The 23697-nt window shown below is 36.5% G+C and overlaps 18 protein-coding genes and 1 non-coding gene across 19 annotated transcripts; 9 read left to right on the top strand and 10 right to left on the bottom strand. All coding sequences in view use genetic code 6, as the record gives it.

The window, feature by feature from the left end:
* Positions 1–107: 107 nt before the first annotated feature.
* Positions 108–746, top strand: SS50377_20329 (Ubiquitin carboxyl-terminal hydrolase family protein; the record flags this gene model as incomplete). The annotated part of the gene is made up of 1 exon (XM_067904272.1): positions 108–746. One exon carries the CDS (start codon positions 108–110, stop codon positions 744–746), a length of 639 nt encoding a protein of 212 aa, XP_067767754.1.
* Positions 747–750: 4 nt separating this feature from the next.
* SS50377_20330 (uncharacterized protein) lies at positions 751–2664 on the bottom strand (the record flags this gene model as incomplete). Its single annotated transcript, XM_067904273.1, has 1 exon — positions 751–2664. The coding sequence occupies one exon, from the start codon at positions 2662–2664 to the stop codon at positions 751–753; it is 1914 nt and encodes a 637-aa protein (XP_067767755.1).
* A 182-nt stretch (positions 2665–2846) lies between these two features.
* Positions 2847–3587, top strand: SS50377_20331 (uncharacterized protein; the record flags this gene model as incomplete). Its single annotated transcript, XM_067904274.1, has 1 exon — positions 2847–3587. The coding sequence occupies one exon, from the start codon at positions 2847–2849 to the stop codon at positions 3585–3587; it is 741 nt and encodes a 246-aa protein (XP_067767756.1).
* Positions 3588–3635: 48 nt separating this feature from the next.
* Positions 3636–4400, top strand: SS50377_20332 (uncharacterized protein; the record flags this gene model as incomplete). The annotated part of the gene is made up of 1 exon (XM_067904275.1): positions 3636–4400. One exon carries the CDS (start codon positions 3636–3638, stop codon positions 4398–4400), a length of 765 nt encoding a protein of 254 aa, XP_067767757.1.
* Positions 4401–4905: 505 nt separating this feature from the next.
* SS50377_20333 (uncharacterized protein) lies at positions 4906–6462 on the top strand (the record flags this gene model as incomplete). The annotated part of the gene is made up of 1 exon (XM_067904276.1): positions 4906–6462. The coding sequence occupies one exon, from the start codon at positions 4906–4908 to the stop codon at positions 6460–6462; it is 1557 nt and encodes a 518-aa protein (XP_067767758.1).
* A 505-nt stretch (positions 6463–6967) lies between these two features.
* SS50377_t20013 lies at positions 6968–7050 on the bottom strand. Its single transcript has one exon. It is a non-coding gene; the product is annotated as a tRNA-Leu (tRNA).
* Positions 7051–7339: 289 nt separating this feature from the next.
* On the top strand, positions 7340–8149 carry SS50377_20334 (uncharacterized protein; the record flags this gene model as incomplete). Its single annotated transcript, XM_067904277.1, has 1 exon — positions 7340–8149. The coding sequence occupies one exon, from the start codon at positions 7340–7342 to the stop codon at positions 8147–8149; it is 810 nt and encodes a 269-aa protein (XP_067767759.1).
* Positions 8150–8351: 202 nt separating this feature from the next.
* SS50377_20335 (histone H3) lies at positions 8352–8783 on the bottom strand (the record flags this gene model as incomplete). The annotated part of the gene is made up of 1 exon (XM_067904278.1): positions 8352–8783. One exon carries the CDS (start codon positions 8781–8783, stop codon positions 8352–8354), a length of 432 nt encoding a protein of 143 aa, XP_067767760.1.
* Positions 8784–9060: 277 nt separating this feature from the next.
* Positions 9061–9663, top strand: SS50377_20336 (uncharacterized protein; the record flags this gene model as incomplete). The annotated part of the gene is made up of 1 exon (XM_067904279.1): positions 9061–9663. One exon carries the CDS (start codon positions 9061–9063, stop codon positions 9661–9663), a length of 603 nt encoding a protein of 200 aa, XP_067767761.1.
* Positions 9664–9686: 23 nt separating this feature from the next.
* On the bottom strand, positions 9687–10418 carry SS50377_20337 (Ankyrin repeat-containing protein; the record flags this gene model as incomplete). Its single annotated transcript, XM_067904280.1, has 1 exon — positions 9687–10418. One exon carries the CDS (start codon positions 10416–10418, stop codon positions 9687–9689), a length of 732 nt encoding a protein of 243 aa, XP_067767762.1.
* A 41-nt stretch (positions 10419–10459) lies between these two features.
* On the bottom strand, positions 10460–11380 carry SS50377_20338 (UDP-glucose 4-epimerase; the record flags this gene model as incomplete). The annotated part of the gene is made up of 1 exon (XM_067904281.1): positions 10460–11380. The coding sequence occupies one exon, from the start codon at positions 11378–11380 to the stop codon at positions 10460–10462; it is 921 nt and encodes a 306-aa protein (XP_067767763.1).
* Positions 11381–11646: 266 nt separating this feature from the next.
* Positions 11647–12213, bottom strand: SS50377_20339 (uncharacterized protein; the record flags this gene model as incomplete). Its single annotated transcript, XM_067904282.1, has 1 exon — positions 11647–12213. The coding sequence occupies one exon, from the start codon at positions 12211–12213 to the stop codon at positions 11647–11649; it is 567 nt and encodes a 188-aa protein (XP_067767764.1).
* Positions 12214–12426: 213 nt separating this feature from the next.
* On the top strand, positions 12427–14481 carry SS50377_20340 (Histone-lysine N-methyltransferase; the record flags this gene model as incomplete). The annotated part of the gene is made up of 1 exon (XM_067904283.1): positions 12427–14481. One exon carries the CDS (start codon positions 12427–12429, stop codon positions 14479–14481), a length of 2055 nt encoding a protein of 684 aa, XP_067767765.1.
* A 446-nt stretch (positions 14482–14927) lies between these two features.
* On the bottom strand, positions 14928–15848 carry SS50377_20341 (UDP-glucose 4-epimerase; the record flags this gene model as incomplete). Its single annotated transcript, XM_067904284.1, has 1 exon — positions 14928–15848. One exon carries the CDS (start codon positions 15846–15848, stop codon positions 14928–14930), a length of 921 nt encoding a protein of 306 aa, XP_067767766.1.
* A 65-nt stretch (positions 15849–15913) lies between these two features.
* Positions 15914–16816, bottom strand: SS50377_20342 (uncharacterized protein; the record flags this gene model as incomplete). Its single annotated transcript, XM_067904285.1, has 1 exon — positions 15914–16816. One exon carries the CDS (start codon positions 16814–16816, stop codon positions 15914–15916), a length of 903 nt encoding a protein of 300 aa, XP_067767767.1.
* Positions 16817–17090: 274 nt separating this feature from the next.
* SS50377_20343 (uncharacterized protein) lies at positions 17091–17693 on the bottom strand (the record flags this gene model as incomplete). Its single annotated transcript, XM_067904286.1, has 1 exon — positions 17091–17693. One exon carries the CDS (start codon positions 17691–17693, stop codon positions 17091–17093), a length of 603 nt encoding a protein of 200 aa, XP_067767768.1.
* A 122-nt stretch (positions 17694–17815) lies between these two features.
* SS50377_20344 (Kinesin-like protein) lies at positions 17816–19525 on the bottom strand (the record flags this gene model as incomplete). The annotated part of the gene is made up of 1 exon (XM_067904287.1): positions 17816–19525. One exon carries the CDS (start codon positions 19523–19525, stop codon positions 17816–17818), a length of 1710 nt encoding a protein of 569 aa, XP_067767769.1.
* Positions 19526–19913: 388 nt separating this feature from the next.
* Positions 19914–20900, top strand: SS50377_20345 (uncharacterized protein; the record flags this gene model as incomplete). Its single annotated transcript, XM_067904288.1, has 1 exon — positions 19914–20900. The coding sequence occupies one exon, from the start codon at positions 19914–19916 to the stop codon at positions 20898–20900; it is 987 nt and encodes a 328-aa protein (XP_067767770.1).
* A 559-nt stretch (positions 20901–21459) lies between these two features.
* Positions 21460–23667, top strand: SS50377_20346 (Long chain fatty acid CoA ligase; the record flags this gene model as incomplete). Its single annotated transcript, XM_067904289.1, has 1 exon — positions 21460–23667. One exon carries the CDS (start codon positions 21460–21462, stop codon positions 23665–23667), a length of 2208 nt encoding a protein of 735 aa, XP_067767771.1.
* Positions 23668–23697: the final 30 nt, after the last annotated feature.

Here is a 23697-nt window from a genome sequence, read left to right on the forward strand (position 1 = left end):
CTTATTAAACCAGGAAAGTAACGATTAAGATATCTTTAAATAAAATTATTTAAGTTTATTACATATTTACATTAATATTTATTAATATGAGATACCTATATTCAGAAATGGGACAAGATTAGTCAAAATAATTAAATTCATCAGAAAATTAAAAATAATCAGACAATATAAAATTATAGTGGGTGACTTGTGAAAATACACCAGAGGTATTCTAGGCATATTTCTCAGACCTAGGATTCGATACGAGCGTGGTTGATATATATGACGAATCCCAGAATGCTAACGTCTTGATAGGAATCTTCAATTGGGATCTTCGTGATAAAATAGTATAAGACTTCCAATAAACTCAGGTAAATACCATACAGTAGACTATTGAGAACGCGTGCGCCGACATTGCTATCCTTCACGCTCTATTTTCTCAGGGCAAGTCCAACAAGCTGCTAGGGCAGATACTCGCAACTAGGTCTATCCAGAGTGTCGGGCAAATTGAGCAACTCCATATAAAACACGCCGGCGCCCACGAGAAGATTCGCATTAGGAAGAATGCACTGAGGGATTCATCCGCTAGCGCCGACTCGCCCCCGCGACAGTCGTACCACTACATCGCGCTCGCACTTCAGGACGGTAGGCTGGTCCTCTACGATGGTCTTCAAAAGCACGCTCTTTCCAGACCAGCCGACACCACGCTCGTCTAGGCCGGGCTGGAGATGGTCGACGTGCAGTGGCTGGGAGTTGAGTTTATATGATTCCTCACTCGAACTCCGCAAACTCGAACTGGACCAGCAGGTCGCCGAAGTCGTACGGCCGGGCCTCCAGCTGCTCGAAGTTCTTCAGGTGCACACTAATGCAGAAGTTGACCAGCTGCACGTAGCTGGCCTGGACCTGTTCCGCCTCGAATGCGCTGAAGTTGGCCAGCACGTTGTAGTTGAACCGAAGGAACTAGTTCTGGATCGACACTGCGCGCGAGCTCTGGATCGTGGCATGGAGCGAGTCGAGTGCGGTGCTGGGCGGGATCAGCTGGATCACCCCCTTCGACACCTGGCTGATCTTCGCGAAGCTCTGCTCGTTGAGCACGTGCACCAGCCGTGCCAGCTGCGGCCCGTCCAGAAGCCGGCTCAGCTGCTTGGACTGCGCGTGGAAGTGGCCGCTCCTCGGCTCTAGGGCGAAGAGGTCCAGCATCGCGAGGCACTTCCCGCAGCTCACCCTGTCGAGCTGGAGCAGGAACGGCAGCACCGTTCCCTCGTCCAGGTGCCGCTGAAGCTCCGCCGGGTCCCGCGCGAATACCGTTGCCAGCTCCTCCGCCCTCTGCGAGCGGAACTCGTGCATCTGCTGCATGACCAGGCCGTGCCTCGCGATTTCAGCGAACTGCTGCGTCCGGAGCGCCGTCTTGAGCATCTTCCGCACGAAGAACACGTACGCCTGGAATGGGTGCTGCGTGAACTGCTTCAGAACGTCGAGGTCGATGTTGTTCAGCTGCTGGTCTAAGTGCCGCGAGTCAGCCGGCGCCGGGCCAAAGAGCACCAGCTTGAGCTGCTCGAGCACGTCGACCTCTGGTGCGAACGTGTACCTGCCGTCCACGGTCTCTAGGCAGAAGGCGCCCAGCTTCTGGCAGAGCCGGATCAGGCCCAGCACCTGGCTCCAGGACAGCACGAACTCCTCATAGAGCACGCGCGGGCCCACTAAAAGCTCCCGGGCGCTCTCGCAGTGCAGGAAGGCCTCGATCTGGCTGTAGAAACCGAACTGGCGCACCCGGGCGAAGTCGATCTTCAGGCAGCTCTGTACGAGCTCGCCCTCATCCTCGTAAAACTTCGATAGCGGGAAGTTGATCTCTATCTGGCGCCGAAAATCGTCGCACCGCTGGACCCGCTACAGGTCGCGGATCTGAACGAACTGCTGGGCATACTTTAACGCCTGGCCCTCGTTGCAGTCCTCGATCTCGGTCCGGATCTTCTTCAGCAAGTGCAGCGTCCGCCCCGCGAAAGCCTCCTCGATCTTGTCCAGCTTGCACGCAGTAAGGTTCTCAATGAACACGGACAGCACTGGCAGGGTCATCCGCTTCAGCGACTTGTCAGGATTTTGGTACAGCGAGATGAGCTCGCGCTTCTTTTGCATCTGGGTATGATCGGCAGCGTTGCACTGCAGCAGCTGCGTGAACGGCGGCCGAGGTGCGGCGTCCCATAGCTGCTTGGCAGCCCCCGGGCCGTTGCCGAACTTTTCCTCCAGCACCCCCAGAGAGCGCGGCCCTCGGAACTCCAGGAGTGCCGTGAGGGACACTGTGGGGAACTCGGCGAAGAACTAGTTCTGCGAGGTCAGCTGGGTCCGGTACCCCAGGTAGCAGGAAAGCAACAGCGAGAGGATGAGGAGCTCCGCCTTCTCTTTGAGCGTAGTACCGCCAAACATGCTCAGGTACGTGAAATTTCTCTAGAATTTGGAAAAAAGTGTCGCGCTGAGCTTGCCGCTCGCTATGACCTAGACGCCCGAGACAATGGTTGTCAGGCGGTTGATGAGGTCCACGTCCGGTTTTGTGAAGCTCACGTACTCAAAGTCATAGCTCTCTTGCAGCTACGGCTCTGGAAAAATAGCTGATATACATGAGGACCTAAAAATGAATGAAACAAGATCTAAAATTTCATTACATTATGCAATAAGAGATTTTAATGGCATATTTATATGAATTATAAATTTTTCAAAACTATTCATTTTTATATACATATAAAATATAAACAAATATATAATCTTATGCTATTTATAAAATCAGGATTTGGTTAATAATAAATTTAATGAAAAAATTAAGATAGTATAAATAATAATATACGGATAATATACGGATAATTAAGTTTATAACAATGAACAGATTTACTGAATAAAAAAATAGAAGAGTAGAATTAGTATTTGACACAATTGTGCTACTTCTCACAGTTGGTTTATTTATTTATGATGATTTATCTAGTTCACCGATCGAAAATATAGTAACAATATAGTAAAATGCAGATCCAACATTTTTTATATCTAAAGTAGAAAATCCTTCTCAAGAAACCTTCTGTTATTCCGGAATATCTTCTGAATATGATCAGTATATATGCTATGCTATTAAGCCATAACCTAATTTTTAGATTGAATAATCATTTGTAGGCCCTTTAAAACTAAACTATATAAAAATGGAAAGAGATGGTACCTTCTCTTCAGAATTTCAGGAACTATAAGATAAAAGTATATTTACGGTAACAAATTATAAACTTAATCTTACTCTTTGTGATCTAATTTAAGTAAGAGGAACATGTATAACCGGTTTAGATGATTTTTATGTTGTTTCATAAGCTGGATTGTCCGATGCTAATATTTAATTTACTTCTGAAATCAATATTTCAAAAATACGAAGAACTAGTACAAATATTTTTGTTAGCTCTTTAATGGTATTTGCAATGCTAATCATTACAATGAGATTTTACGCTAGAGAAAGAAAAACTGCATTTGACGCCGAAAATGACACTATTTATAAAAAGGAAAGAAACTACCTCATTGACTTAGAGATTGGTGGAACAACTTAAGGAGATATCAGAGAAGGAGAATTTAGAGTGAGTTTCTGAATTATTATATATTTTTAATTATTTTAACGCTTTCCATTTCATTCCAATATGAATATTATTGTTGAACCTCTCCCAGAGGTAGTGGACATGTTATTACCAACTATTTCACACTGTTTCGCGATAACTTAGGAAATAATTTACTTTTACAAGATTGAAAACGACAAATATGTATATTTTTCCTAACTTAATGTATAGGGCACCCAAATTGCACACGCTTCAGGACCTCGACTTATAGTTTCAGGAATTTCAGGTACACGAATTTTTCAGGAAAATGTTTAGATTTATGCATCAGATGATCCAGCAGACTGTGTATTCACTTCTCCAAGTTCTTCACATTTTGCCATCACACCAAATGTGTTATCTTTTTCCACTTCTGTTTCCACTTAAAAACTTAGTGTTTAACTACCAGTGCAGCAACTTTCAGTAGGGCCTCTTTTCACCCTGCATGGCCCATTTTTAAGGAAGCAAAACGCTTCATTCTCGACGTTTTTGACTCGAAATTTTGCTGTTTCTGATAGGTTTGTTTTCATGCTTGGAATTGGGTGCCGAATTTGTGAGAAAATTGGTGAATTTGGTGTTGGAAAAGCCTTTAATTTACATAATAACGATAATATTTTGTTTGTAGAACTATTGAAAAATGACGAGTTTTTATGCGGATGTAGTGGAGGAAAATTGGTCAAGATTAATATATTAGAACTAAATAAAGTCGAATATGAAGAGTTTGCCTAAGTTTAGGGCTAAATTGCAGGTATTTTGGTACAAAAGGATTAGGTGATCGTTTGGAATTAAGAGAATAACGTTTGGAGATTTTGAATAATATTACATAATTTATGGTTTTTTAATTTGAACAATTTTAGTGTTCCTAAAATAAATATGAATTGATTAAACTTTACAAACTATATATTAAATTAATATATTTATCGTATATATTATATTTTCTATAATTATTACTTTTTATAACACTATGTAATAATAATAAATTGTCGTTTCTATTTTGTAAAATGGAATTAAGGTATGAATAAATTTCGGCTCAGCCCACACCAGTAGACGGTATACCGCCTCTATTGCATCTAATACAAGATTTAGATGTAGAAAAAGAATTCTAGATAAGTGAATGAACAGTTCATAAATTTACTGAGAAATTAAGGTTCAAGTAAACTACCGACCATCAAACTTAATATATTTTCTAAAATTACTACTATATATAAATAGTAATTTAACCTTATAATGATAAGTAATTAATTTAGGAACTGTAATTTTATTCATTAAATAAATTAAATAATAAATTATATATAAATTATTAATAATTGCCTTTCTAATGAGTAACGGAAACGATATTGATAAATACATAAAAAATTTAGCCACACAAGTGAAATAAACTTGGATCTAGGAGAGTCAAGATATATAATACGAAGAGGATAAATAGTAATACTAATATATATTAAATTCATAAATTTTAAAGTCTAATACTCTGATAGAAGCTCCTATATCAGTTTATAAACCAAACGATAAGTATAAAATTGATGAAATTATTAAATACTGTACTGCATTATATTCGCTAAGTGGCTCTTAACAAGATCAAGATATAGCTTAAACGCTTCTTTAAACCTAAAAATTGAACGAAATTTTACCACAGTATGCGATACTGAGACTTTTTAAGAATGTTAATAACAATATTAAATAAAGAAAGATAAACATGCCTCAGTCTAAGATTAACTATAATTGCTGGTCATTGGAGTCTATAAATTAGACAAAAAATCATTTTACTTTAGAGATTAAAAGATCGTAGAATTTATTGGAAATTCTGGGCTTCATCAAAGAGTCTTTAGATTCTTGCTATTAGTAAACAGAACGTTATTAAAGGAAATCTTTAAAACACCCTATCATATCGTAATAAATTTAACAGTCTCACGAATAAGATCAAGAACTTACCATACGTCTTTTAAATTAAGAAAACAAATAAAATACATCAAATTCATTGAAACTTATTTAAGAAAAATATGATAAAGTAGACATGATACAAGATCTATAACCAAGGTTAAATAATGTATAATAACAGTTAACTTAATAAAATTAATATCAGTCATAAGAGCCTAACCAAAAATCGATATAACTATTCAAACAAAAAACTACTAAACATAAGAGAAATTAAATAAGTCGACTAGGTTCACCGTTGCTTCATAAAAATGGTGAATTATATGTAAATCAAATAATGCAAATAATGATAGATGATTCTAATACATAGAATCAACCGGTTAGTTAGCAGCTACTTCAAGAAACATAAATAGAAATGGAAAAACAAGATAATCTTGAAAAAGAACAAAGATAACCATAACCTTTAGATAATGATTCAATAAATCTTGCGCTTTTAAACTAATGCAATTTACCTAAAATATTGGCTCCATCTCTAGACAGTGCATAAGATTATCTTTAGAATAAATTTAATACTTAAGATAGTTAATAGTAACCTATTATATAAAATGGTTTATATTAAAATAAACAAAATTAGGATAAATCTGATTTTAATTAACTCATATAACCTTCAGTTACTTAACCATGTGAAAAAGACCTAATATTGAAGAATATTAATACTAGTAGTTTACCATAGTTTGTTTAGTCCTAAGAATACGAATCACAAACAAAAGTCTCAATATCTAGTGAAATTTCAGATGGTAAAGTTAATTTAAAAACTTTAACCATTTAGGAGAAAAAAGAAATTAAAACTTTGATATTATCAAATATTATAGATATAGAAGCTATAATTTTGGCTTATTAACATGTTAAGTAATAAGAGGTTTTAGACTTTATTGAAAATTTTAAGTAATTTAAGAATAAATTGGAAAAATTAACTACTACAATTTATAAGAAGCTTTGATTTATAAATTTTATTAATATGAGTCGAAAATCGAGCATAATAGTGAGTTTGGCAATCCAAATAATATGAAATATACTTAGCATACTTTATAGAATATCTACATTATATAAACTATTTCACTATGCTATCAATACCATTCATCAAATTCGCCATCAGTGGAAATTTCTGCTATTATTGAACTGGCTGATGAAATTCGTGCTTTGTACCGAACAGGTTATTTAAAAATAAGGCTTGCTCTATGTAATGTTTAAATAGCAAATGATGATTCTATATGTTATGAATCATCATATATTGTTTCATGTCCAATTGTCTATTTTAAAGATAATGTATTTTCATTAGTTTATGTCTAAATTGCTACTCCCATTAGAAAAGACAACTGAGAGAATTAATCAAATTTGGTACAATATATTATTATTTTTTCTTAAATTTTTAAATTTATCTTGTATAGGTTTTCTTGAAATATTGTTATATTTATATAACATTTTTATTATCTGGAGATATAAATTGCTAACTGTGGGGTTCGAACCCACGCGTACTCACATACATAACGGCCTAAACGTTACGCCTTAACCTCTCGGCCAAGTTAGCTGATATATAAATTATTATATAATACAATATTAACTCTTTATCACCAAATTCCATATCTCGCTTCTGACTCAGATGTAATTTCATCTTAGGAACGAACTCTCTTAACGGGCTTTACTTCTGATGGCATAAAATGCTATATCCTAGGATCATATTTTTGTTGTAATATTTCATTTGCAATCGTCTATGAGTCCAGTTTCATTTCTGAATAAAATACTAGGATGGAAACTATGCCCTTTATTATTATATACTAAATAATGTAATTTACTCGACTAAATTTTACTTTCTCCAAATGCTCTTTAACGTCCAGCCTGTTGATTCACAGAATTACTTCTATTTTGAAATCTCCCAAACAGTTTCTACAGAGGAGGCAACTAAAACTACCCTTGAAATGGTCAATTAATTATCATTCTTTATTTCGGCCAAGCAGCTCTTCCTAGACCTAGCAGCGCATGGTCTGATGCGCTCTGAGGAGGCACGTGGACTCGAGGAAATTTAATCAGGTGAACCGACCCCAGGCCCACATATGGACACCCAGAAATACCGCTGTGGGCACCAGCCGTCCGAAAAGGCAATTGAGCTCCTGAGAGAAGTTGCAGCCAAAGTTGATGTTCTAACATAGTAGCATGCGCAGCATAATGCATTATCTACAATGGATTTTGTTAACTTGCTAGAATTCGCGAAAGGGACCCTCATAATAGCTTACCCCGGCGGTCTAGCGCATGACCCTCTAGGACAGCTTTTCGACTAGTTCGAAGAGTATAAGCTTGGCAAGTTCAACGAGGCAAACTTTTTCGATGTTGAGGCTGGTGCAGTGTTCTTTGCAAACAAGACACTCATTTCGCGCGGTGAGACCCTGAAATGTCTGAACTGTAGCGACAATACTACGATAAAAGTTATTCCAAGCAGGTCTGCAACGTACGCACCACGTGGTTCAGACGACTAGATGAAGGCAGAAGCGATGAAGTACGCATTTGACAGGTAGAAAAGGCTTAAGGAGGCCGAACTCAAGACCGAAGACGATGTTTTTAGTAAGGAATGGGCTGATCCAAGTGGTATGAGGAGGGGATTTATGGGTATGGGCGATGTAAGATTTAAATGAGAGAAATGTACAGGTGAGATTTATTGGTTCAATTTGGGTGTTGGGATATGTAAAGGAAAATGTGTGTAGGTAAAGAGGAGGCGATAGTTCAATTCCTGCTGGGGCAATGAATGCGGCACGGATTATATCAGAAGGATGGTAAAATTGGCGGAAGGTCTAGTTACAGTACAGAACCGTTAAGGAGGTAACGAAAATACAAAGCTCACTTCTTGTGGTCAGGCTGGGCGCGCTTGCCGATCCGGGTGGCGAGCTCCATGTCGGGCTGCATGATGGTGACGCGCTTGGCGTGCTCGGCGCACATCTGCGTGTCGACGAAGAGGTTGATGAGGTAGTTCTCGGAGGCCTCCTGCAGCGCCTGGATGGCGAGGCCCTGGAAGCGGACGTCGTTCTTGTTGTAGTTCGTGACGAGCTCACGCACGAGCTTGGAGAAGGGCAGCTTGCGGATCAGGAGCTCGGTGGACTTCTGGTACTTCTTGATCTCGCGCGTGGCGACCGCGCCCTGCTTGGACCTGCGCGTCTTCTTCACGCCCCCGGCGGTGCCAGCGGTCTTGCGGGCCGCCTTCCGGGCGATGGTCTTCCGTGGGGCCTTGGTGGCGGAGGTGGACTTCCTTGCGGTGTGCTTCGTGCGGGCCATTTTTGAAGGAGGGAACCGGGCCGGAGCGGCGCCGGCGCGTGAAACCAGCTATCGGGAAAAGGAGCGGTGCGTTCCACCCGCGCAGTTTGGATTACAAAATCAAATATTTAATAATTGAACATATAAAATAGTTAAATATACTCATATTAATTTTTATTTGCTACATTGTTCAGCGCACATTATAAAAGCCCCAATTATCTCACTCTTTCCACAAATATTTTTAAATATATTATATTAATATTTATCATATAATATTCATACCAAAAATTAACTCACAATGAACCTAGTAAAACTGTTTACTCCAGACGGCTCCTATCATACCTTGTAGTTTTAAGCTACTGATACACTCGCAGATATAAAGTTAAAAATCCTCTAAAAGTATGAAAAATAACTAGCGCACAGCGATTTCCGCATTCTCACAGACGGGGTAATTCTCCCAGAAGTTACTAAAATCGAATAAATCCAGTAGAAAAATCTCCAAATCCGACGAATTTTCATATCAAACCTATTTCAAACGGAAATGAATCTGGACAACGACGCGCTCTCGAACTAGGAGCTCAGCGCGCGAAATCAGACCAATCTGGACCTACTAAAATCAACAATTTTTGAGGCTTTTTTGATCCGAAAAAACGGCGAAAATCACGAATTTCAGACAGTTTTAGCGGTCAGCGAGCTTGGGATTTTTCAGCTTGACGACCAAAATGAGCAGATTGGTGGATGCTTGTGGGAGCATTTGCAGGGAATTTAAATCGTAGGAGATTCTATTTTTGCAATCAAAGTCGAAGGTTTTCTGATCGAGTTCTACTGCGAAAAAGCTGCTAATTTTATTGAAATATGCACAGGATGGTAAAGAAGAAGGGTAATTGCGGTATGTAAGTGAATGTATAATAATTACTAAATTCGTCAAAACACGATCTTGCTTTCTTTTCGGCTTGACCGTTTTTGATTCTTTTTTGGATCAAAAAGATGCCTTTCAATACCAGAAGTGATCAAAATTTCAGTACTAAGACCATAATGCTCAAAATAATCGTAAACTCCTTTTTGATTACTGTCAACAGTCTCAAATTCATATTGAAGCAATTAAAGCACAATATTCATTCTCCTCGCAATTATTGCGTAAAATAACGCACTACGCCCTTACATATCTTTAAATCCTGCTTCATACGGGATCAAAAACGAAATATCTGGATGGCCTAGATATGACGCCAGCATAAGTGCCGTCATACCACTACGGTCTTAACAACTAAAAGTAAGCTTCAATATATCAAAGTTTTGCTTATATTTCAAATGAATACCTCCCGAAATTGCATAAAATAATATTGATTTTCCTGTACAGTCTCTTACTTTAGCTTGATCATAATATTTAGTCATTGAAAGAAGTTTAGGTGCCAATAAAAAGACATTTATAAATTTAATAGGAACTCCATTATGTGTATGGTTGGAAAATCGTTGCAAACTCTCACGTTCTCCATTCATAAGTGCGATAAAAAATGGATTACTTTCTTCAAAAACAGATGTCTAAGGTGTTAAATTTACTTATTTCCTGAAGCTGTGATAACTGATTGCTGATTTTCTGACTGAGCGCTAATATGGGTTCGTAGATTAGTTACCAATAGGTTAACGCTACATTTGCATATTGGAAAGATAAATATACTATTAAATAAATGAAGTACGAGTCACTGGCGCTACGTGAAACCATCGGAGTCGCCATCCTTGGCCCATTGCCAGGTGGCTTTAAGACCATCGAGGAATTCCGTCTCAGCGCGCCACCCTACCGTCTCAAAGATTTTTTCCGGGCAAGAAAGGCTATATTTGATGTCGCCATCTCGCGGTTCCGCATGTACAATCTCGCTGCCCCCAAGGTCTGCGCAGATCTCCGCCAGGCGTTATACTGCGGTGGAGCGTCCGGTTCCTATATTGAAAACACCAGATGCGCCACCATCGAGAAGAGCGAACGCACCACACACGAGATCTTTGACATATACAAAATCTCGGGTTTATTCTCCATCGCCAAAGATAGTGATGGGGATCCCACGGAGAGCGCGGTCGATGAAGATGGACATGACGCCAGTATATGGCGAGCTAGGGTCCTGGCGGGGACCGAAGACATTGAAAAAGCGACAGAAGATGAACCTGGTGGCTGAAGTGTCACCTGCCGGGATGCCTTCCATATCGTACTTGGCTTGCGCGTATGGTGATATTCCCCCATAACGGTATGCCTCAGTGATCGCATCAGTACCACAGTCTCCATACACCGCGGCAGAGCTAGCAGAGAGTACTGCACGCGCACCAGTACGGACAGCATAGGCGAAAACGTTGCGCGAGCCTTCGACGATGGAACGCTAGTACTTGGCTGGATTAGTCATTGATTCTGCAACAGAGATTGCTGCAGCCAGATGCACCACAAAATCGAAGGTAGATAGAGTATCAAAGGCCGAAGTATCAGTAACGTCGCCCACAACATATGTCGCGTCAGCGTGGAGGTTCCGGCCTGTGGCAAAGTTGTCCAACACAGTAACTTTGTAACCTTTAGAAGCAAAGAAGGACACAAAGTGAGAGCCGATGAATCCGGCACCGCCGGTAATAAGGACGCTCATTTTTGGAGGGGAGATTTAGTGTAGAGTGACGTAGATTCACAAAGTAAAGTGGTCAAAACTCACACTCAGCCCTCATCGCTGAAAAAGTTACCCTCATCGCTAGCTTCTGGGCATTGCTCCACCGCGTCTATTTCACCGCGAAATCCCCCCTCCTTCTCCTCAGCAGTTCCAGCCCCAATCTCAGTGATAAACTGCATCTTGCCTTCCTCTAGGATGCGTTTTCACAATTACGAATAAGGATATATAAGTGTTGTACCTCTTTATTCTCATTTGATAATTTTACGAGTTCTTTAGATTCGTATTTCCTACTGTCTTGTAATTAACTGATTTTTCTATAATAAATAAGAATTCAATTTTTAAATTCTATCGTCAAATGTGATTACTTTCGCTTCCATATTTACACATTTTTCAAATAAAACTAAAATTTATTTTTTATTATCTCTAAGGCCTTATTAAAGCTAAACGATTCTTAATTTTTATACGAAATCTTAATCATCTGCTCGAAGATTAACTTTTTCAAGAATATTCACATCTGATGAAGATTCTTCTATTAAAACTGAGCTATTATCTTATAGTAAATTTATTTACGAAATAGAAATGAAATCTGGTTTTTATAATCCCACAGTTAAACCCTTTGGTGTGTTAATTTATGCAGAATTAAGGGAACGATAAATATCTCCATGTGAATAAAAAGATGCCTATCGTGAACTAAGTAGTGCTTATGGAGTCATAAGATTTAAAGATGTCATACTATTATTTCCCAATGATGGTAGCTTTAATTAACATTATGACTTATGTTAGAATCTTAATGCCAAAGTACTAAGTTAGCTCATTTTGTAGAAAAATGAAATATAAATATTTTTAGTTAAAATGTTATGAATATTATTTCTCTTTAAAAATGTTCTCAATTCACAACTCATAATAATAACTGTATATAGAACCTATTGATTTCGTTATTGCAAATATAATTATCCATAAAATACTATAATATTATTTTTATATGTAATGTAATAATTATTATATATAATTATTAATAACTCTAAATAATGTCTCAAAAGTAACAACGAGCATATCTCAACAATTAGCCTATAGTCTTCACTCAAACAACATTTAATGTATCATAATAAATACCCACTCACACAACTCCGCTTTTAATTGCATAAAATGAAACACCATTTAATTATAATTAATACCTCCCCTCTTGGCCGACTGATTATTGCATTTTTGCAGACCAGGAAACGAATATAGCAGATGATGAACTTATAAATTAACTAACAGAATCTACTCAATCTCTTTAAAATATTCCTTATTCTCAAAACCTAAAAGACATACTGTCTAATTCCTAAATTAACTATGGAACCATTCAGAGAGCATGTAGATCAACTTTTTTAGATGCTTAAACAATCACAGATATTGTAAATACTGAGTGTGTTCCAGTACAATTTGAATCTATGGCAGAGTTTGCTTTTAAGGGAAACAAACATATTTAACGTATCAATTCCGTTCCCGTATAATCTTATTTGAATTATCTTCATGATATGTGTCCTGTTTGCTTAAAATATTGCTGTAAAGTACACGAATACAGTGAAAAACAAATTTTTCATCCTGATGCTATATAGCAATTTAGAGATTCAAAAGACTACCCTAAAATCATAAGAACACCAGTATACTTGAACGAGATTAACAATTTTACGCTTGATTTATATACTAAAAGTGGAAGAAAAGAACATGGTCGGCGTGTGTAGCATTTTTTGAGTGCCCGACGTGTATAAATTCAAAATTTTAATGATCTATAGTAAATTTATCGTAAAATTTACATAAAACCAAAATATAATAACAACATTAATTTTAAAAAAATGACTAGAAAATAGCTTGGTGATTATCTGAAAGTTTAAATTTTATAGTCATCAAAATTGACAAAAAGTCAAATTAACCTTATTGTGATTTTGGCACGTATTTCTGATGGCAATGTTCCCCTTTTATGTTCAATTTTCGATGTATGTTTTGATGAAATACTTCTTCAGTTATATATACAAGATGTGATTTAGTGCATAGATTCCCCACCTTAGTTAATTCTCCATTAGAAAATGGAAATAAATATGTGGACTGATCCGTTAAATGGATTTATGAAGTTGAGTTTTAATTAAATATAATCTAAAACACACTAAATAAAGTCTGATTTTGGAAAAATTGCAAGAAAATTGATTTAGGAGCCTAATTTCGAGAATAAAACTCATTCCATGTATCCCTATAAGGCATATTGTTAATTTACCCCTTTACTTTTTTTAACCTAATACGTAAGCAAATAAGGGACTATTCTAAGTAAATTTGCATCGATATCAAGAGCTTAAAGCTCAAATCCTTATTCTGAATCAGTTCCTCATTAAACTTTTGGTTAACCATGTTATCATCCAGGTCTGTACTGTTCTTAAATATGGTGCCCGTGTGCATAAGCTGGTATTTCTTGTTCTTATGCATGTGGCTGCTATGGTTAACCTTGTCATATGTTTTGGCCTGGTTGTATTGATGTAGGAGAATTTACAGAAAGTGCTTGTTATTTTTAAGGTTTATGTTGTCAACCTGATTATTGTATATCCTATAGAAAATAAGGAAAACTGATTTCAGACAAAAAAATGAAGTTACCCCCAACAAGTTTATTGAGCTTAAGAATTTCCTTCCCATTGAGAGTTGGTCTTATTAATAGTCCAATTCATGGGTTTGGTGTAGCAGTAGTTAAATCGAGCAAACTTTGTGTTGGAATGCCGTTTCTTGAATATGTCGGTGAAATTGTAAGTGTTGAAGAAGCGGAAACTAGAGGTAGAATTTCTGACGCATATGGACTAACATATTTATTTACCCTGAAAAATAAAGATGAAATTCCAGCTCCAGAATTAGATGCTGGGCTGAGGGGTAGTATTTCAAGATACATGAATCATTTAGAGAAAGCAAATGTAAGAACTAGATTATTTAGATTTGGATCTGAAAATATTGTTGTAATGATGGCTAATGAAAAATTTCTCAAAGGGGAACTTTATTTTAACTATGGAAAATAGTTTAAAAGTGCAGTTGCTTAAGTTGTACTTAAAAAAGTGGTATAGTGAAGAGTCTCATCTACTAAGACGTTTTATTATCATCTATAATTTTCTTTTTATTCTTTTACAATGAAATACTAGGAAAATGGAAGTCAATATGTTAAAATTATACGTAATTATTTGAATATATTTCTGACTTTTTTAATTTTTTAATAGATTAGTACTCTGAATTACTAAAGTTTAACAAAATTATGCTTTATCTTGAATATTTAAACTAAACAAAAATATACAGTTGATAAAATATTTAACTTTTGTGGAAATATTTAATAATCTTGTTTGATTGGATACAAAAAGACTTTGTATTTTAATCACATAAAATATTAATGTTATAAGTAATAACTTACTTGTGTGCACCTTTTTGATATATCTATCAGCTTATTATCAGTTGAGGTTAAAATTTAACTTATTCACCAGTTTAAGAATACATTATAACTAGTAGATAAATGAAGTACGAGTCACTGGCGCTGCGTGAAACCATCGGAGTCGCCATCCTTGGCCCATTGCCAGGTGGCTTTAAGACCATCGAGGAATTCCGTCTCAGCGCGCCACCCTACCGTCTCAAAGATTTTTTCCGGGCAAGAAAGGCTATATTTGATGTCGCCATCTCGCGGTTCCGCATGTACAATCTCGCTGCCCCCAAGGTCTGCGCAGATCTCCGCCAGGCGTTATACTGCGGTGGAGCGTCCGGTTCCTATATTGAAAACACCAGATGCGCCACCATCGAGAAGAGCGAACGCACCACACACGAGATCTTTGACATATACAAAATCTCGGGTTTATTCTCCATCGCCAAAGATAGTGATGGGGATCCCACGGAGAGCGCGGTCGATGAAGATGGACATGACGCCAGTATATGGCGAGCTAGGGTCCTGGCGGGGACCGAAGACATTGAAAAAGCGACAGAAGATGAACCTGGTGGCTGAAGTGTCACCTGCCGGGATGCCTTCCATATCGTACTTGGCTTGCGCGTATGGTGATATTCCCCCATAACGGTATGCCTCAGTGATCGCATCAGTACCACAGTCTCCATACACCGCGGCAGAGCTAGCAGAGAGTACTGCACGCGCACCAGTACGGACAGCATAGGCGAAAACGTTGCGCGAGCCTTCGACGATGGAACGCTAGTACTTGGCTGGATTAGTCATTGATTCTGCAACAGAGATTGCTGCAGCCAGATGCACCACAAAATCGAAGGTAGATAGAGTATCAAAGGCCGAAGTATCAGTAACGTCGCCCACAACATATGTCGCGTCAGCGTGGAGGTTCCGGCCTGTGGCAAAGTTGTCCAACACAGTAACTTTGTAACCTTTAGAAGCAAAGAAGGACACAAAGTGAGAGCCGATGAATCCGGCACCGCCGGTAATAAGGACGCTCATTTTTGGAGGGGAGATTTAGTGTAGAGTGACGTAGATTCACAAAGTAAAGTGGTCAAAACTCACACTCAGCCCTCATCGCTGAAAAAGTTACCCTCATCGCTAGCTTCTGGGCATTGCTCCACCGCGTCTATTTCACCGCGAAATCCCCCCTCCTTCTCCTCAGCAGTTCCAGCCCCAATCTCAGTGATAAACTGCATCTTGCCTTCCTCTAGGATGCGTTTTTATCTATTTTCCATTTCTTTCTATAATTTTATTCCTTTAATAATTCCTGCATTACTAACTGCTTCATATAAGCTTTCTTTCTCATGAAATACTTTTGGTAATTGCCTCATTAACTGTATATCTACCTTTACATTAACAACTTTTTAGTTTTTAGAAACACCGTTATAGGAATCATTAAAATATTTTGAATTTTAGTTCATTTTATAGCTACCGGCAAGAAGTTGCATATCTGATAGGCACATACCATGCTGCTTAAATTCACGTCCTGCTGCCGTATCGTCAACATAGAAAAAAGGACATCGCTTAAGTGACTATTTTTACTACTCAGCATATATTTATCGAGCTGGAAGTTATACACGTGCTCTGTCTTTCATAATTTTTTTATATTATGATGCTATTTTTTAATCTATTTATAATAATCTGTTAATTTCTGTGGCATTTTAAAGCTCTGGATTAAGATCTCTAACTGTTTCAAGAGTTTTAAGTGAGTCTAATAATTTAGGCTGTGCCACTGGCTCAAAAACAGTATCTGCCGTATTATCAGGTACGTAAACTTAGTTTTTATAATATTTAACAGCTAATGTTTCAGTAACTATATATGGGCGCCTTGGAACTGGTTTTTAATTAGGTTTAACAGAGTTTTACCGAGAAAATGAGTAGTTAGATTTTGCAGATGATGGTGGCTATATAATAGTCCCGGAAACAGTAAGTGATGGAGGTTCATTTGTTTATTTAAGCACTGACATTTTGCGGAATATAGTAATATGTTTTGATATAAAAATATATTTAACAAATTTTTACGATTAATATTATCTGCTTAATAATTTTAACATCATATTTATGCAAAATCTTATTGCTAATGTCTTTATACAGAGTATTATGACATTACTGTATGTATTATGATATCGTGTACCATATAATATTACAAATTTCAATAGTACTAATAAAGCATGTAATTTTAGCTTTTGAAACACCAAACTGTCAATTAATATTAATTTATACGTAAAATAAACAAGTTACTCATTTACCTGGATTTTCTTCTAATTTAAACTCTTTCTTATTTAGTCTCTCCCAATCCTTAACTATAGCCAAATAACTAAATTATCTTTCTTATAATTAATATTTTTCACCCTACAAAGACTATTATATATCATCAGCAGTTTATTCGGTCCATGATGATTTAATTTTTTCTTTCTTTTTCATTTCAACACCTGAAATCGCATACTTAAATGAAAGATTACCAGATTTTGTTAATATATCTATAGGTAATTGCTACGATTTGATAGGCTAAGGACTTTCAACAGAATATAATTTTTTAGGTCTCGCTAAAAAAACCGGTAGAATACTTTAATTTTACGTTTTTACCAAATTAACAGGAATTGAATGAATAAAAATTTAGCTATCCTCTTTTAGTTTTGAATTAATACGCTTACTGGACTTAAAATACGCAGTCGGTTTCACTAACTAACTGAATGATATTTACGACCTACTCAACTCATTACACTTAACCGCAGCGGAATACTTAGCAGTAGGGGTGAACGAACTTCTAATCCATTCAGAGTTGTTATCTGGTATAAGCCGTTTTGGAAACAGCTCTGCTAACAGTATCTCATTTCGCTGCATTTCCAGCAGAAAAATAAAATTGATTATGCTTTTTACTACATATAGTATAAATTTTAAAATATTTTTATGTACAACAAATTTTATCTATAATCAACTTTCAATCACAAAAACGATCGCAAATCTCACTTTTTAATACTAACGCCCTTGATCCTCTGCGCAAATTTAAGCGTGTTCATGCTCTCGTTGTAACAGTCCGATTCCTCGTTCAGGCAGACGATCATGACAGCCTTGGAATCGCCCTAAAAGTACTCCTGCAAAACGGTCGTGAGCTTCGAATCCCTAAAGTTGATGTGAGGACTCTTGCTGCTCAGGGCGACGAAAACGTTGCTGAGGCTCGAGAGGCTCATGTTGATAAAAATAGATTCCTGTTTGCGCTGTGCGTCCAAATTCGTGTTTTGGACCTGCTCAGAACCGGCCAAATCGACCAAAGTGAGACTTCCCTTGACCGGTTTTTCGTTGATGATTTGGGCTACGTGGACCGTAAAAATCGCATGCGAGCGCGACGAAACGTCGTTCAGAATCGTACTGGAAGTCCTCCGTTTCGACATTGTAACTTGGACCAAATCGAGCAGTTCTGAGCTCTCTTTGATCTCGATTTCCGATAGCCCAATGATCGAAACCTAGTCCTTTATCGTCTGTACTTTGCACTCTTTGGGCTGATTTTCGATTTGCGAGCTTTTGAGGTCGCTGCCGAGCAAATCGAACACCTTATCGTTGTAGATTTCGTAAAATGAGACCGTGATCTAGACGCCTTTTAACATGCTCACGCCCAGCTGCTCGAAAAGGTAATTAATCGATCTGGGCATCAAACCGGCCTGCTCACCTTCGTTTCCGAACATTGTATGCGTTTTCCCGCTCCCAGACTGCCCATATGCGATAAAAAGGATCTTATGGCCGGAAAACACCTGCTGTACGAGCGGCTGGTACTCGCTGAAAACGTCGTATTGCTCTTCTTTTTGGTTGAAAACTCTGTCGAAATAGTAGTTCACGAATTTGTTATTGTCTTTGCCGTCGACGCTCTTGTTGCCCTGGCTGAAAATTTGCATATTTTTCTTGAAAGTCGCAAAATCTGGAAAGTTTGTACGTATTTTTTCACTTTTTGCCACCGGCCGGACTCGAACTGCCACCCGAATCTTTCCTTTTAAGTCCTAAATGTGGTAGGAAAGTTCGCGATTTTCCGCCAGAATCGCTGCCATTTTAGCCTCAATTTGGGCCTTTTCAGCGTTATAATTGTTGATTTCGGCCTGCGACAGGTTGTTCAGCTGGTTAAGGGCGTCAAAACGGTGTTTTAGATCGTCGAAATTCGACTGAAGTTGGGCGTAAGAAGTTTGGTTTTCGGTGTACGTGGAAGACGTTGCCTGGAGCTGCGTCGTCAGCTGGGTGATAATGACGTCCTTTTCAGTGATGTCAGAGCGGGCCTGGTTGAGCTGGTTAGCTAAGAGGTGAAATTCTGTCTCCTGCTGCTGGATTTTGATTCTGGCATCTGTATCGATTACGGTGGACGGTTTTTGTTGTTTTAGCTCTTTTATCATATCTAAGAGGGCTTCGCGATCTTTTGAGAGGGACGACACTTGCTCTGAAAGAGCCATTAGTGTTTTGTTCATTTGGAGGTCATTGTTAGACTGTTTATCTAGGAGTTGTGCGATGAGGTTGGTATCCAGTGAGCCTTAGGTGGGTTTACCTAAAAGCTAGTTTGCCTTTCTAAATTTAGACTAAACGGCCAATTTATCTTTCGTTAGGATCGGTTGGTTCTTCATAACTACTGGCGATGGGCGATCCTCGGATAAAGCTTGGTTGATTCGCTTGGCTGTCGGTGTTGTGAACTTCTCCATTTAAAATTTTTGGAAAGCAAACTTTATAAATTATAAATATTATATAATATTAAAGAATTATATTTGAATATTTTTTACATATTGATATTTATGTGTTTATCGTGGAATAATATGTTTTTGATGAAAAAATATATTAAATTTAATAGTTATAATTAATACAGTAATCTGAATTTGCAATTTTATTAGTATTTTGCATATCTATAGATTAAATAAACGAAATTTCCACATCAATAATCTTTCTTGATTAGTAATAACAAAATTTATCTAATTGAAATATTTTAGTTAATTTCAGCTTTTATTAGCCAGGAAATTCTTTTAAGTTAAATCTGATAGATTTAAATAGTATATTAATAATATATTATTATTAGCTTTTAGTTTACTAAATTAAATGAAAGCACTATATTATCATATTACTTAAATTTTTAACCCATCATTAGAAGACTTACCAAAAATAAGATCCATACTCAATGAATTTACAAATCAGAAGCAATCCAACTAAACTCTGTCTCATAACCTTTCACTTCTAAAAAATACTGAAAATCCGCTTTTACCCTTCCATGTATTCGCATAAAACTTCTCTTTCTTTGCTAATGATTATGAAATCTTAATTTAAAATTTTTTGTCTAAGTATTAGATGTAATTCTAATTCTCATTCCGCAATTTATCAAAATAACTTTCTTAACATCATTTTTTCTCTTAGGATGAAATTTTTGAAGTTTTAATTGCATTAGCAGAGCATAATGAACTTAGAACCACTGATGATATTTTTGCATAAAGTAACTAATTTTTTGCAATTTTAGGAACTAGAAACTGTGTTTCTGAAGCAAAATTTGCTGAATTTTTAATTAGCTCAAATATTACCGAAGCTGGTATTGAAAATTTAAGCTTAAAGCTTTAAAAACTGAGGAAAACTTTTGGAAATCCATTATAACTAGCTATTAAAAATATTCCAGAAATAACTGGAAGTGTGAAAGACTTCTTAGTAAACGAAAGTTATATAGCCAGGTACAACTTAAAATTTGATTAACTCATGGTCGAGGCACTTAAAAAAGAGTTGAAACGACTAAAATTAACTTCTGAAGGTGTTATTTAATTTGTGTTAAATTTGAAAGAAGTATATGAGAAAATGATTTAAAATTGTGGCGAAATGGAAATAAATGTTATTGAAAATGGAGATATTTAGAGTATTTTTAATATTGATAGGTTAATCTTAGATGCGGATTGGGAGGAAATTGATTTAGGTTTACATGAAAATTAATTTGATCTAGTCTAATCTGGTAACGCTTCTGATCAGAACGAGATATTATTTTAACATAACGATGATATTTGTATAAGTAACTTGGAAAAGTAACTTAGATTGATGAAGAAAAAATGAATAAGTGAATAACTTATAGTTTGAATTTTTAAAATAGTACTAGGATGATATATTTCTAATTATTATTTAGTTTCAATATATATTAAAAAGATAAATCCAACTCAAGCATTATATATGTAGTTTATATAGACAACTTAATTATCTGCTAATTTATTTCCTGAAGAAATGTGTTAATAAACGAACATCAAATAAACAAAGTAAACTTAAATTTATATAAATAAAAAGATTAGACATTATCGAATAGTATATAGTAATTCATTACTCTACTTCTTAAAATTCTTACCTAATAAATATTATTTGTCTTTCATATTTTTTTCATTTTACCTGTAATATTTATTAGGAACAAAATTAATCTTAATCTTAAAGTAGAGTTAATAAAAATATTTAATACTACTGTTATTTATATGTAATATTTAAATATTTGCATTTATTTTTATAATTACCAAATATAAATTAATATTATGTTTACTTAAAAAAAACCTATAATTTAGATTCTAAATAATCTAAACTATTATTCATGAGATTTTCTAATCTATCTCAAATATCTACTTTCCTTTAAATGAAAGTTAAAAATCATGACTATAAGTAAACATCACATTTACAATTGAATTAGATAGAAGAGCCGCCTTTAGATAAAACATATCCATAGAATTTTATCAATTCATTATTGCGCAATGGTGACAAAAAATTTTTATCATATAGATCTGGTATCTCAACAGTTGCTACAGAAATTAATGATGTGTACAAATCTATTACTTATAATTAATCTACTTATTACATTTAATAGATAGTAAATTAATTAAAGGAGCTTTATTTTACTCATGGTGACAGAGTTGGTATTTATGCTAAAAACTCACCTTTGTGGCTTTTGTGCGATATTGCTATTCAGTTTTCCAATGGTATATCTGTACCAATTTATGATACTTTAGGAGTAGATAATATAAAATACTGTCTTAACTTGGTAGGTTGTAAATATATTTTTGTTTCAAGTGAATATTCTAGCAATATTGTTGGTATGTTAGATATCCTTCCAAATTTAGAATATGTTATTCTGCTTGACCCCGTTTCTAATTTAGAAGTATTTTGCAGAAATGCTACAAAAGTTGCTCTTCACTTTGAAGAAGGATATGAGCTTATTGATGATACTAAATCACTTTATACTATTCACAGCAAAGCTGGTGAAGCTAATCTTGAAGAAGATGAAGAAATAGAAGTCAAATCATAAAGTGCGGTATATGAGCTTATGATGGTTGGTAATAGGCTTATTAATGATAAATAAGTTTTTATCAGGTAGATATCTCTTCCTAAAGAAGAAGATTGTGTAGACAAAATTGTGTTAGAACTTCCTAAAAGCCAAAATTATGATTAGCCTTCTTCTGTTATTTTCACCTCTGGAACTTCAGGATTCCCTAAAGCCACAGTTTTAAATCATACAAATACATTTGCTGGTGGAGCTACATTAGGTAGATAATTTATACCTTATTCTATCTCAGATGCTAACACTTAATCCTCAATGCTTTCATATCTTCCTCTTGCTCACGTTTTTGAGAGAGCAATGGAGCATACTATTGCTTATAGAGGATATAACATTTATTATTCATCTGGTAATATCAAAAACCTTACTACAGATTTAAAATTGGCATAGCCCACTGTTTTCATTGGAGTTCCACGTGTATATCAAAAAATTTATGACGCAATTACTCTAAAAATATAGAAATCTTCACTCCCTGTAAAACTAGTTTTCAACCTGGCGTACAAGATAAAATCGCTCTTACTAACATCTCCTGCTTTTCATAAAACCGGAAAGCTTTCAGTAGTAGATAAAGTTGCTTTCAAAAAGATTCACGAAGCTCTAGGTGGGAAGGTTGAATTCATAGTTTGTGGTTCTTCTTCGCTCCGCCCAGAAGTAGAAAAGTTTCTTCAGGTTTGCTCATGTGCTCGTCTTTCGAATGGCTATGGGATGACCGAAATATCGAGCGCTGGTCTTTATAACTACTGTGGTTAGTTTATGAATAATCCAGGATAACTTGGATTTGCGGCATATGATGTCGATGCCAAAATTACAAATTGCGACTAATGCGAATTCTCACTCGAGAAGGACCACATTGGTGAACTTTGTATTAAAGGATCCTGTGTAGCAATGGGTTATGTAGACGAGAAATGGGGTAATATCGTAGATTTTAGAGACAGCGATGGATACTTCCATACTGGTGATTTGTGTAAAATGAACAATGATGGTAGTGCTAGCTTCGTACGCAGGGTTAATTTGGTCGTAAAATTGTAGCACGGGGAATTCGTAGATCTGGCTGCTTTGGAAAATATTCTGGAGAGCGCACCCTTCGTTGTCACTGCATTTGTACATGCTAGCGCCAGCAGAGCAGCACCAGTAGCCATTCTAAGCGTCGATAGCAAGGTCTGCTTTGAGAAATTTGGAACTGATAATATTGAAAAATTAGAAGAATTAATCGAAATTGAGGGCGAAAAAATTATAAAAGCCAGTGGAATGAAAGGATTTAATGTGCCTAGAGCGTATAAGATCTATTTAGACGTTGACTGGACTGTCGATAGGGATCTCTTCACCCCCAGTTAGAAGAAGCAGCATATTAATTTCAGGAAAAGATTCGCTAGCGAACTAGATGGATTGTTAGCTCGCTGCGATAAGGGTTCAAGACATGTAGAAAATGTTAAATTGGGATTTAACTCTACAGTTTTTGCTGTTGGTCTAATATTTACATTAATCTCAGCTGTTTTAATTATGAAAAAGTGATCGTTATAATAACAATAATATTATCACTAA

Source organism: Spironucleus salmonicida, chromosome 1 (genome assembly GCF_000497125.1).
Source record: "Spironucleus salmonicida strain ATCC 50377 chromosome 1, whole genome shotgun sequence".
Classification (NCBI taxonomy): Eukaryota; Fornicata; order Diplomonadida; family Hexamitidae; genus Spironucleus; species Spironucleus salmonicida.